Below are 13,025 nucleotides of genomic sequence, written 5' to 3'. Positions count from 1 at the left end.
AGACTGGCTGTGGCTAAAGCACTGAGGAATATGGCAGCACAGGAATTCAAACTCTAGACCCTCTGCTATATCAGCTATGGGGGCACTACCTTCTCCATGAGGAGGCAGGAGTAGCAACTCGAATGTTCTTTCCCAGATCCTGGCCCCAAGAAGTGGGAGAAACTCTCACACTCCTTCCCCCATAAGCTCTGTATAAGGAACAGCTCCATGTCCCTCTTTCCCAATACAGCTATTTCCCCTCACGGTAACTGCCTTTGCATGGGCACAGCAGGTTCTGGCAGCAGCATTTATTACAAATCTGTTTGTACACAGAGGATCTGAAACAGGAAGTTCACACAAATAGAAAAGTGCAGCTCTGAAGAGAAGCAGGAAGCAGCCAGTGACTTTGCTTACTGCCAGCCACCACCGACTAAGGGGAATGGCCCAAACGGCTCTCAGGTGGTTTCATCACAGCTGCTGCACTGCTTTTCCCTGTGGGCAGCATTCTGGTACCTGGGCCAACAAATGCACAAGCCCCAACATGTCCAGTGGAACACAATGTAAGGAAAGAGAGGGAAACTCCTGTGAGAGTCCACGTTGTGACAGGCTGTGACTGGGTGCCGCTTGGCGGGGAGGGTGAGGTTTCTTATGTTTCATGGGTTCCCTCTGGAGGCTGTGGGTCCCCTTCATGGCGAAGTGTCTCCATATATTTCTGCATCTTTTCAGTCATCCATGCCGGTGGGATAAAAGGTTTTAGTTCCTCCAGCTTCAAATCAAGAGAGCCCCTGGTGAACAAGTGGGAGATAGGAGTGAGCATGTGGGGAGGGACACAGACACTGTATGGTCAGTTTCAGGAAAGCTCAGCACCCACTACTGAAGTAAGATTTTCCAGAGAGCAGGACTCCCATGAGAAGTCTGATTTTCAGGAGAGTGCAGCAAGGTGGGCACATACTGGGTGCTGAGAAGTCTCATCCCAGTTGTGGGTGCTGAGCACAACATCATGCTGAGATCATCTGGTAGTGCACAATACTAGGCAGGACCTTGCTCGCTCTCTTGTGCCCTGGGGACAGGGCAACTCCCCCATCCCCTCCCCCAGTCATTTCTTGTTTTATAAGGGCAGAGGGCAGGGGTTTCAGCACAGCTGAAGTCTTGGTTCCTTGCCTCACCTGTAATCATCACTGGCAGCCAGATCCTGAATATCCTCCTCTATGAGGAGGTAGGCCTGCAGCAATTGGGAAACAAGAGATGGTTAGGAGCCATTCTGGTTGAACATACACAGGCTAACAAGATTTTCCACTTGGCTACTCAGAAATGAGATCTGCTGGCATGAAGTAGTGGCACTAGCTCTGTAAATAGCACCCCTCCCCCAATACCTCAAAGAAACCAGGTCAGGTGTGAGCAGAATTGCTCCTGAGAGTCCAGGGGAAGTGGTTTTCTGCATCTCACGGTTCCACCTTGCTCACTCTTACAAACCCTCATCATCATAACAGTCGCATCAAAGCTGATGACTTCCCAGGCTGAAGCAACAGCTGCCAAATCTCAGCTGCAAGTGACAAGGTGCAGAGAGTGGCCTGCCAGACGGTGCTCTGAAAGGGGCTGCTGTATGGACGAGCCCATCAGCAAACCCAGGCCCCTGGAATCCCTGCTGCTTACTGCACTGGGTTCTGCTTATTTGCACACTTTAATTCTGAACCAGTTTACTTTACTATTCTCTCCCAGTCCCCATCAAGACCCCAGGCTGTGGCAGGAGCCAGGCCCGGCCACACTCACCATCTTGCCCCCTGTGGCCCTCATGTGCTGCTGTTCTGCCAGCCAGTGCTTGTCTTGAGGATCAGCCGCATACTGCAACAGAGCAGCAAGGTGAGAACACTACAAGCAACATACCATCACCATCATGGGGCAGCTTCTGGGTGTGGACACAGAGCCCAGGCCCAGTCCTTCTCTGTGGAAACCCAGGGGGTAACCCGTCTCCCAGTAAGAGATCTTCCTATGAATAAGGACTCAGCGCCATCCTGCTTACTCCTCAAAGCAGAGCCTCTTGTGCCAGGCAAATTCATCACTCCACAGGAAGCAAGTCTAGTGTATGACATTAGCTTTAACACAATTTTTAAATCTATTGTGAGGTAACATCCACAATGTGCTCAAGTCTCTGCCCCAGGAGCCGACAAGCAACGTCAGCAGGGTGTGAGAGGGAACAGAACATACAAGCACAAGTATATATTCCCCAACCCCGTCACAAGCAAGTTCTGAGCAACCCCTCAAAAAGGAAACGTTGTGCTGACGTTTCTGACCTTAAAGAGATGGGGGTGTTTGATGTAGAGTCGCCCTCTGGTTCCTCCCATTCCGAGAGCCCTGAAACAGGAACATGGTGGGGGAAGGGGGGTTAGGCCTGTGCACAGGGGCAGCTGAAGAGTGATGTATGGAGGCTTCCTTCTGTTCCCAGAGCCCGTGCCCTTCCTACTCTGCTTCAGAGTGCAGAGATATTTAACTAGTCAGAGGAGCACCATGGGCTCCAGCCCCAGAGACAGTGCCACTGCCCCCTTATTCCCCTCACCCAGAACCACAGGGCACAGATCCAGCACCCCACAGGGCAATTCCTTACTTGTTTGCTCGAGATCCCAGCACAAAGGTTGTGGATTCAGTCAGCCGGGCTGGATCCCACTACAGAATGATTGGAAAAGGGGCAGAGATTAGAAACCCGAAAGATCCAGATCCAGATCCAGCACCCCTACTTTGAGCCTCAGATTTCTGTGGCAAATTCCTGCAGGGGCCCCACTGGCTCTGGTGGGGCTGACAAGCTGCAGGCTCGTGGGCTCCATGGAGGAGAAATACACCTCATACCTTGACTGACTGAACAGGTAGTGGAGTTTCTCTGCCCTTCCCAGCAGAACGTGCTGCCCTGGGACAGGTCATCCATAGCCAGGAGGAGTCTACATCCTCCAAGCTGCTGGGCTGCACTGGGGAGTGCTCACAGGCTGTGGGTATGGAGGCAGGAGACGAGGGCCTCCACCCCGCCCACTGCTCTCCCTGCTTTGTCACTGCAGGGAGGTGGCAGAGCTGGGTAAAGCCCGGCCTGGAATCAGCCTCTGTTCCTGTAGGTGGCAGGATGATCCCTGCCAGAGGCAAGGGGGAGAAGGGAGGCTGCATGGAGCGCTACTGAGCAGAGCCAAGCCCAGTGAAAGGACAGCCAGCTGCACACTGTACCTTTGGTCCCTCCCGGCGCACTGGCTCACAGGATTTGAGCTTCCACCTGATGGGGAACGAACACATAATAGGCCTGAATTCCCAGAGGGCTGATGCCAAGAAGCCACAAAAGAATTGAAATCAACACTGGATAAAAAGCACTAGGAAAGGGCCTGCCAGGAGCAGACCCTGTGGGGAGGGCTGGTCATCTTGCCAGCCCTAGATTTTACTAATCCAAGCTGCCTACGCCTAAAATGATTCTGCTCTCCTGATCGGGCTATACATCCCCTCCCCCTCTCCAGACAGACAGAGCACCCCTGAATATCCCTCCAGCCCCACACACCCATTTTGCTGGTGCTAGATCCTCTTCCGCATCAACCCCTCTCCTCTCCATAGTCCCACAAGACTCATGGCCCTCTGCTCTCTTGTATCTCCCCTGGCTCCTCTGATCCCCACTTTGAACCTTACTTGACAATACTCGGCCACACATTTCAGGCCCTTCCGTGACCCTCCCCCTAGCCTCACTGACCAGGCTCATTTAGCTGAAGAAAAGCTGTGCAGGTCTCACACAAAGAAATGCTTATCTTGGCCAGGAGGAGCCCCCAAGCTGAGCTCCAGACACTCCTCTTCCTTCTTGACTCAGACCTTCCATTTCCCTCCAGAGGCCCTACCCTGAATGCCAAGCTTGGCCATGAGTTTTCCCTCTGCATCCCCCATTGCTTCAAATCTGTCATTGCCACCTGCGTCACTCACTGCCCCTGTGTGCAGCTGCCTTGACTTGGCCCAAATTCTATGCAGGTCTCCATCTTCTCGGCAGATCTTCATCAACTCTGTTACTACAATTTCCTTCTCTATGGCTTCTGACTCCCTGCCCTCCTGTCTCCAGCATATGCACTATGCTGCCTTCTCACTGGTAGGGAGTGGGGTCATAGCACTCCCGTCTACAGGTTCCTCATTCGCTTGTTTGAGCTTGCATTTAAACCCCTTTGTGGCCAGGCTCCAGCCGACCATCTGTGTCTTCACTCCCCTCGCCTGAGCCTCCTGTTTGCCCATATGCACAATCTCACCACAGCCAAGAACCTTGTGCCCTGCAGCTCTTGTTTGGAGCTGCCTGCCTGTAGGGCTTGGACTCAGAGAGAGGACGAGTCAACCTCAGCTGAAAGCATCTTGCCCACTTGGCAATCCATTTGTGTGAGACACACCAAGAGAAAGATAGCTGAGCTGGGCTGCCCTACCCTTCCTCAGCCAGCCCTGTGTCTCCCCTCTTATCTCCACACTTACGTGGCCACACCTGAAGCTCCACGATCATTCAGCAGGCTCTGCCCTGGAGGTCGCCCCTTCCTCTGCAAGAGAGAAAGCCCTCATTTGATCACTCACCCAGCACTCACCTGAGAAGCACACATGCATTCCCTGCTGGGAAGGCAGCTCTCCCAACCACATGATGAAACCGTTAAGCGCAGCTTTAAGATATGCTGAGACAGGGCAAAATAGCCAGCACTGCTGAGCAGAGTGGGCGCCACAGGCTGCCCTGGGGGCTGCCCCCTTCTTAACCCTCTCTCAGCAATAGGGAGGGAGCAGCCAGTGAAGCGTGCACAAGAAATGATGGCCAAATAATAATAATAATAACAGGAGATATACCAATCTCCTAGAACTGGAAGGGACCTTGACAGGTCATCAAGTCCAGACCCCTGCCTTCACTAGCAGGACCAATTTTTGCCCCAGATCCCTAAGTGGCCCCCTCAAGGACTGAACTCACAACCCTGGGGTTAGCAGGCCAATGCTCAAGCCACCGAGCTATCCCTCCCCACCCTGCTTCCCCATGAGGCAGTGTGTCGGGGTGGAGTCCTTGCATGGTCCTTACCTTTTTGGGAACAGGGCTTCCCCGCCGACTTGATTCCTCTTCCATCTGCCGGGCACGCTGGCAAAGAAATTAGCGATGGGATGAATACAGCCCTTCTCCCTCCCTAGTCTCTAGCCACCCAGGCAACTACTATCTTCTCCACTACACCTAGAAATGCATGCCACTCAAGCAGGTGGAGCTACCCCAGCCTGATCCTTAGAGATGGGCACATGGGGTTCTACCTGCTCAAGGCACAGACCAGGCCTGGGCCCCTCACTGCTCTGTCCAAGTCCTCTCCTTTCCCAGCCTTCACTCTCCCCAATTCCATTTCCTCATCAGTAGGACTGACAGAGAGGCAAGAAATACACTTACACAGAGGTCTCCTCTGCAGCCAAGTGGCTTTACAAAGGACAGACTGGCTAGGAGACCCCTGCTCCACCCCCATTACAGGTTCTGGTTCCATTTCTTGATCATCACTATCAGCAGGTAAGAATCGAATACTGCTGTGGGCCTCTCCTAGCTTCTGCCAAGCCACTGCTAGAGAAAAAGCAATTAGAAGCCCAAGCCCAGACTCCCAGCGCAGGTCCCTGAAGTTCAACCCTCTGTGATAGCAGCTCTACCTTTGGCACTGGCTGCTCGTGAGTCAGTCTGGGTATCACCTTCTTGCCATCAGAGAACAGCAGCTTGGCCTGTGGGGAGAGAGGGAAGGGTTATCTGCCTCCAGGAAGCTGCTATACTTCAGGGGCCCCAAGAGGACCAGGAAGCAGGCTAGATGTGGGACAGGTTCTTTCCCCAAGAGGAATTCACAGATGGATTTGATTCCTTTAACAGCTTTTACACGTGGCGTATCTGGCTCAAATCACTGGACTAACATGAACGCAGAGTCACAAAGGCCAGAAGGGACCCAGCTGATCATCTAGTTTGACACTGCCCCGACCACTCGAATAACACAGGTCAGAGAACTTCCATGAATTAATTCTTGTTTGAACTGGAGCAGATCTTCCAGAAAAACATACACGTATGATTTAAAAATGTCCAGTGATGGAGAATCCACCATGACCCTTGGTATATTGTCACAATAGTTAATTACTCTCGCTGTTAATAATTTGCACCCTATTTCCAGTCTGAATTTGTCTCGCTTCAACTTCCAGCTGTTAGATTGTATTAGACTTTCATCTGCTAGACCAGAGGTGGGCAAACTATGGCCTGTGGGACCCTCTTGTCCGGCCCCTAAGCTCCTGGCCCCTCCCCCACAGCCTCAACGTGGCGCATCGCTGGTGCAGTGCTCTGGGCAGCAGGGTTGCAAGTTCCTGGGGCAGCACAGCTGCAGAGCTGCGGCCTGCCCTGGTGCTATGTGCTGCACGATGGAGTGGCTGGCTCCAGCTGGGTGGCACAGCTGCAGCACCGCCAGCCACTGGTGCTCCAGGCAGCGTGGTAAGGGGGCAGGGAGCAGGTGGCATTGGATAGAGGACAGGGGAGTTCGGGGTGGTGGTAAGGCAGCAGGGGTGTGGATAGGGGTCGGGATGGTCAAAGGGCGGGGAACAGGGGGGTTTGAATGGGTGCTGGGGTCCTGGGGAGTAGTCAGGAAGGAGGAGGGTTGGATGGGATAGCAAGGGGCAGTCAGAGGCAGGGGTTCTGGGGGCAGTCAGGGAGAAGGGGTGGTTGGATGGGGCAGGGGTCCTGGGGAGGGGCAGTCAGGAATGAGAGGAGGGGTTGGATGGGGTGGCGGGGGGCAGTCAGGGGCAGGGGTTCCGGGGGTGGTCAGGGAGAAGGGGTAGTTGGATGGGGCAGAGATCCTGGGGAGGGGCAGTGAGGAATGAGAGGAAGGGTTGCATGGGGCGGCAGTGGGCAGTCAGGAGTGGGCGTTCCAGTGGTAGTCAGGGGACAGGGGTGTGTGGATGGGTCAGGGGTCCCGGGGGGCATTCAGGGAAAAGGGTGGTTGGATGGGGCAGGAGTCCCGGCCGGGGGGCACGTTAGGTGGCGAGAAGCAGGGGGCTGGATAGGGGCCCGGGGCTGGGCCACACCTGGCTGTTTGGGGGAGCACAGCCTCCCCTAACCGACCCTCCATACAATTTCTAAAACCCAATGCGGCCCTCAGGCCAAGAAGTTTGCCTGTCTCTGTGCTAGACTGAAGAGCCCCCCTTATACACTGGGATCAAGTCACCCCTTAACCTTCTCTTTCAGCTAAATAAATTGAGCTCCTTAAAGGCAGGTTTTCCAATCCCTTAATCATTCCCATAGTTCATCTCGGATCCCTTGTCTCCAACATCCTTCCTGATGTGTGGACATCAGAACTGGCCACAGTAGCAGCTGAACCAGTGCCAAATACAGAGTTAATGCAACCGCTTTACTTGATTTCCCCCTCTTTATTCATCCAAGGATTACATTTATCCTCCTGGCCACAGCATCACACTGGGAGCTTGTGTTCAACTCATTATCCACACAGGCCTCCAAGTCTTTTTCAGAGTCACTGCTTCCCAGGCTAGAGTCTCCCACTCTGTAAGCATGGCCCACGTTCTTTATTCTTAGATTTATATGTTTACACTGAACCATATGGTTTGTTTGCACCCAGCTTAACAAGTGATCCAGACTGCTCTAACAGTGACTTGTCCTTTTCATTAGTTACCACTCCCCTATTTTTGTGTCATCTGCAGACTATCAATGATGATTTTAGGTTCTTTCAGGTCATTGATAAAAATGTTAAACAGCGTGGAGCCCAAGAACTTATCCCTGCGGGACCCCACTAAAAGCACACCTGCTTGATGATGAGCGCCTATTTACATTAGAGAGCAGTCAGGTACCCCTTGGGAATCCAGTTCATGTGTACCATGTTCATTTTGTAGCATTCTAAATGTACAGTACAAAGTCAAATGCCCTACAGCCACAGTAGTATATATATAAAAGGCACATTAGTCTCTAAGGTGCCACAAGGACTCCTCGGATTTTCTACTATTCCCTTTATCAACCACACTCGTAACCTCATAAAAAAAATTCCAAGTTAGTGTCATAAGATCTATTTTCCATAAGTCCACACTGTTTGGCATGATTTAAAGGAGGGTACAATAATTACTTATAAATCTAACCCTCACTTCAGAGCCCTCAGAAAATTAAGATATGCTTCAGTGCAGAGAGTGCTTCAGTGCAGAGAGTGGCTTCTGTTGCCCCGCATAGCATGCCCGCTCTGATGTAACATGTTAGTAAGTGCTCTCCAACTCTCTAGGGTGCAAACTCTGGCTGAGGAAAGGCAAAGCTGATCATTCACTGGGAGTCTGTAGCTCCTCTCTATTAATGAGCAGAAAATTGTGAAATCCAATTAAGATTTATTTACTTCAAATTTAATATCAGAGACACGCCTCTCCCGGAATGTAGGTGCCCCAACAGATAATTAGTATTACAACCAAACCCCAGCAGCATTAGAATAATTTTGCAGATAGGAACTCAGCCAGTCAGTCACCTACACAATGGGTTCCTCCTCGCCACTTCCTCATTCTGAGCCGCAAAACCTCAGCCCCTCCAAACCTGCATCAAACAGAGGACTGGGCACTGTGCCTCCAAGGTCATCACATTTGGGTATTTTAGGCCAGGGAGAGCAAGTTCCAGAGTCCTGGGGCCCTCACAGGCAGTGCCCTTCCAGCCGCCTTCTCTGTTCTATAACTAAGGGATCCAATTTGAGTGCCTCTCCAACACAGGCGGTGGAGGCCTGGCCCAGGGAGAGAGGTGTTGATCCCTGAGGTAAGGCCGGTCCCAGGCGATTTAGGGCTGCAGAGACCAATGGGTAGCCAGTGCCAATCCCAGCGCATGGGGTCCTGTGCTCCCAGAGAAGTGCCCCGCTCAGTACGCAAGTGCCGTGTTCTGCACCAGCACCAGACTCTGGCTGGCTGTAAGGGGCAGCCCCATGCAGAGCACACGGCAAAAGTCTGACCTTCAGGTGCCCCAGGCCTGGAGAACAGTGTCACGGTTGGGACGTGAAAGGGAAGGTCCCAATCCCCTGGCCAGGCACGGCTGCTGTAAGGCTGACTGGGTTACAGCGGTGATGGGATCATCCCAGCGCTGCTGGGGGCCTAGACTCACCTCTGAAATTCCTTGTTGGTTGGCTTTGCATCAATCAGACTTGGACAGAACTAGGGAGAGGGTGAGAGAGGAGCTGGCTCCATACCCCTGGCTCCTCATCTGGGTCATGCTTATGAGGCCAACATCACCACAGTGTGCATGAGCTGGAGAAGAGCATGCAGTTCCTTCCACCACAGCCCTCTGCTGGCTGATCCATACAACCAGCTCCCCCTCAGACCTCAGTGGTTCGGGAGCCAAATTAGCGATCAACATTACCCCAAAGAGCCACAGGAATGTGAATTCATTGTTTCATTTACTGTATAATTCTCAGAGCAAAATGACTGACCATCTATTATTATTTTATAAACTACAACTACTTAATAACACAGTAAAAGCACCCTGATTGGTTAATAATTAAATCACACACGTCATGTAATGCAAAGAGCTGCAGGAGATGCATTAAGGAGCCACTGGTGGCTGGTGAGCCACAGTCTGAGTATCACTGACCTAGATACAAAGGCATGTTAGCAAGGACATTTTGTACTGTGAGGTTTTGGGCACCCAGCCTGTGATGCTCTGTATCCTCAGGAGATTGTGGGGCAGATATTTCCATCCCTGAGTTCTTTCTTACAAGGCTACTCCCAGAGGGCGGTGACTCCAGCTGCTTGTGGCAATAGCACATCCCTACCTGTTCTAGGCAGCTCCGACATGTTTCCTGGATGAGCTGCTCTGGGTCCACCTCCTCCCCGACATTCTCTCTCACGTTAACTGCTGCCTTCTGGAAAAACTGGGAAGGGGCCCAAGAGATGGTTAGAATGACGCTGGCTGCTCTAACCTCTTTTCACAGGGAGCTGCCTCCTTGGGACTAGGCTCTCATCTGCGCGGACAAAGTCAGGGGCTGGTGACTCCAGGAGCCACCTCTGCTCATGCTACAACTGTCACGGAGTGTGAGGGAGTCCAGGCCCTGCAACCCCCACTTCCTGCAATTCACCTGCAATCTCAGCCAGCCAGTAAAACAGAAGGTTTATTAGACAACAGGAACACAGTCCCAAGCAGGGCTTGTAGGTACAACCAGGACCCCTCAGCCAGGTCCCTCTGGGGGGCAAGGATCTTAGACCCCAGACTTGGGGTTCCCTGCCTCTTCCCAGCCAGCCCAAAACTGAAACTAAAAACCTCTCCCGCAGGCTCTCTTCCTATGTCCTGCTTCCAGGGCAAAGGTGTTGACTCCCCCCCACCCTCCTTCTTGGCTCAGGTTACAGGCTCCCTCACCTAAAGTCATCCCCTGCTCTCCCATCCCCCATGCAGACAGTCCCTACTGCATCACAACAACCAAATACCGCATGGTCATTAGGATCAGCACTGAGCACACAGGATGCAATCCCATTAGAAAGTTCCGTGCCCCTTGGGAGCAGACTCCATCCTCTCTGGTCACTTGCTGTTGTCCAGCAGAACTAATTTTTAAAGTTTCATCTTAACTGTGTGCATTTTGACTCCTCCAGAAGGGACTGGGAGCCCTCCGAGTGTGACCCTTTCAGAGTTAGACTGAGCAGCCCTCCCTGCCCTTTTTATCCAGTTTTATCCAGAGGGCGACAGGGCTGGGTTTCACAGGGTCAGTGCCTAACAGCACAAGCTGGACGTAGAAGGCTGATGTCCACTCAAGAGATTTCCCTTTCCTAGTGAGCTTTTACCTTCATGTATTTATTGAAGACAATCTGGATCTCCTCATTGATACTAGGCTGCAGAACAGCTCGCAGCAAATCCATGGAGACGGCAGGATCTGTAAAGCTGAACACGAGATAAATTACTCCACCTGCCCTTACTGCTACACAGCGCTCAGAAAATCCCCATGGCCCAGAATCCCACCCTACAATGCTGTCCCAAATGTTCTCCCCCATGTGGATGTCCACCGGAGTTTACAGGCCTCTGCAAAGGACACAACTCTAACAACACAGGCTGCAAGCTTATTTTCACTCCAAATCTAGCAGCAGAATTACCCGCTGACTCCAAACCGAGGTCTCCCAACAGAAAAGAGGTGCTGGATACAACACCCTTCTGAATTCATCACTGCTTGAAGCGTCAGCTAGAGAGGAGTGTGGTTTGCAAGTGATGTAAAAGTATAACTGGGTTCAAAGAAGAACTAGATAAGATCCTGGAGAACAGGTCTATCAGTGACTATTAGCCAAGATGGTCAGGGACCCAAATTCACGCTCTGGATGCCTTTAAACCTCAGACTGCCAGAAGCTGGGATTGGATGACAGGGATGGATCACTTGATAATTTCTCTGTTTGTTCCCTCTGGGGTACCTGGCATCGGCCACTGTTGGAAGCCAGAATACTGGGCTAGATGGACCATTGGTTTGACCTAATATGACCATTCTTACGTTCTTTTGAATCTCCAATTCACCAGGATTGAACAGGCTGCTGAGCCAGTGACCTGTGCTACCACTAGACTCTGGGACACCTCAGAGTGACCAGCACCACTTAGCAATTGCAGAGCATTTCAGTCTTCAAAGAACTTTACACACATTACTTCCCTGGGTAAAGAGCCCCATTTTACAGACAGAAAAACCAAGACTGAAATCAGCAAAATGCCTTGCTCAGCACGGCACAGGGAGTTAACGGCAGAGCTAGGATTAGAATGTCTGAGTTCCTATACACAGTGCCTTTGCTCAGTCCTCTAGACAATGTTGCTTCTTCCTGGTATGAAACCCCGTTTGCTTGGGTGTAATCCTATTGTTTAGCGGGTCTGGTGGGTGCCAGAGGAGGTTCTTTTTAACGGCCCGAGAGAAGATAATCCCCGAGTGCCTGCACAGCTCGGGATGCAGCGAGACCCTTCAGGGGGCCCAAGGCGTCTCCCAGGCGTGCCCGGTGTCTGGATGAGCCAGGCTGGGCACCGGCTGCCGAGCGCGGCTCCTGCCGTCGATCCCAGCACGGCGAGCCCCGGGGCAGCTCCTACCTTGTGGTCATCTGCGAGCGCCGACCCCGCCGCTGCACCTGGCGGTGCTTGATCATGATGTTCCAGGGGCTCTGCGGGGGGAGGAGCAGAGGGGGGGTTGGAGCGAGCGTGCCCGGGGGGGGCGGCTCTGGGCGGTCAGGCGAACCCTACGGGCCGCCCCGAGAGCGGGGTCCCCGGCGCGGCGCCGCCCCTCCTGTCACTGCCCCGCCCGCCCGCGCGCCCGCTCTCACCGTGCTCACCAGCTGCCCCTCCCCCTCCTCCGGGCCCCCTCCCCCCGGCGGCCCCGCCTGCTGCTCGGGATCCCGGGCGGCCCCCATCCCGACCCGCCGCACCGGAAGCAGCGGGACTGGCCTGACGTCATCACTTCTGCGACGCCCTCACCAGAGGAAGCGCGACGGGCTGCTATGGCAACCGGGCCGCCATCTTGGGGGGTGCTGAGTCCCAGCCCGGCCCGTCGGAGCGCGGAGAGGCCACGCCGCCGCCAGGCGCGGCCGGGCCGGGAGTCCGGCTGGGGAGGCGCAGGGGCTGCTCGCCTGCCGGCGGCCCCAGCCGAGGCCCATAGACCCCCGGGTAGGACCGTCCGAGAGTCTCCCGTTCCCAGCGTCCGGCCAGCAGGCCCGGGTAGGGGCCGTTGCGGGGCCTGGCCTGACCCTGTGCTAGGCTTGGCCTCCAGCACCTGCTCGTGGCGGCGCTGCGTGAAGAGACACGTCGCTTGGTTCGTGTCATTGGGTGCCCCCAGCTCCCGTGTTAGGAGGGGGAGGGAGTAACTGCCTCAGTCCCCTTCTCCGCACCTGTCCTGAGTTCACGGCCCCTCTTGGCCGGCGCTGCTCCGAGCTGAAAGCTCCCGCTCTTAATCTCTGCTCCGACAGCAGCTGTTCCAGACCCCTCATCGTTTGTGTTGCCCCTTCCTGAACCTTTTCCAGTCCAATGTCTCTTTTCTGAGATGGGGCCACCGCATCTGCATGCAGCATTCAAGGTGTGCTTGTACCATGGATTTATATAGAGGCAACAGGATATT

The 13,025-nt window shown here is 53.7% G+C and overlaps 1 protein-coding gene across 2 annotated transcripts; it reads right to left on the bottom strand.

The window, feature by feature from the left end:
• Positions 1-272: 272 nt before the first annotated feature.
• Positions 273-12,333, bottom strand: DNTTIP1 (deoxynucleotidyltransferase terminal interacting protein 1). Of its 2 annotated transcripts, none has more exons than XM_050917738.1 (13): positions 12,238-12,333; positions 12,008-12,078; positions 10,741-10,837; positions 9,741-9,839; positions 5,623-5,691; positions 5,024-5,080; positions 4,444-4,505; positions 3,184-3,229; positions 2,582-2,640; positions 2,271-2,331; positions 1,750-1,821; positions 1,146-1,201; positions 273-764 (listed from the first exon to the last, which is right to left on the bottom strand). In XM_050917738.1, exons 1-13 carry the CDS (start codon positions 12,322-12,324, stop codon positions 626-628), a joined length of 975 nt encoding a protein of 324 aa, XP_050773695.1. In that variant the 5' UTR covers positions 12,325-12,333; the 3' UTR covers positions 273-625. The 2 variants fall into 2 exon arrangements, with proteins under 2 accessions (XP_050773695.1, XP_050773696.1); XM_050917739.1 differs by having other exon boundaries at positions 12,247-12,333.
• Positions 12,334-13,025: the final 692 nt, after the last annotated feature.

Source organism: Gopherus flavomarginatus, chromosome 11, assembly GCF_025201925.1.
Source record: "Gopherus flavomarginatus isolate rGopFla2 chromosome 11, rGopFla2.mat.asm, whole genome shotgun sequence".
Taxonomy (NCBI): Eukaryota; Metazoa; Chordata; order Testudines; family Testudinidae; genus Gopherus; species Gopherus flavomarginatus.
This window is presented reverse-complemented; position numbering and strand designations above follow the sequence as displayed.

Bases quoted from the DNA above. Each gene is read 5' to 3' on its own strand.
- DNTTIP1 (XM_050917738.1), bottom strand. From the start codon at position 12,324: ATGGGGGCCGCCCGGGATCCCGAGCAGCAGGCGGGGCCGCCGGGGGGA. The intron at 3,230-4,443 runs GTAAGTGTGGAG...GTTCCCCATCAG, and splicing joins GGAGCTTCAGGTGTGGCCAC to GTGGAAGCTCAAATCCTGTG. The intron at 2,332-2,581 runs GTAAGGAATTGC...TTCCTGTTTCAG, and splicing joins CTGGGATCTCGAGCAAACAA to GGCTCTCGGAATGGGAGGAA.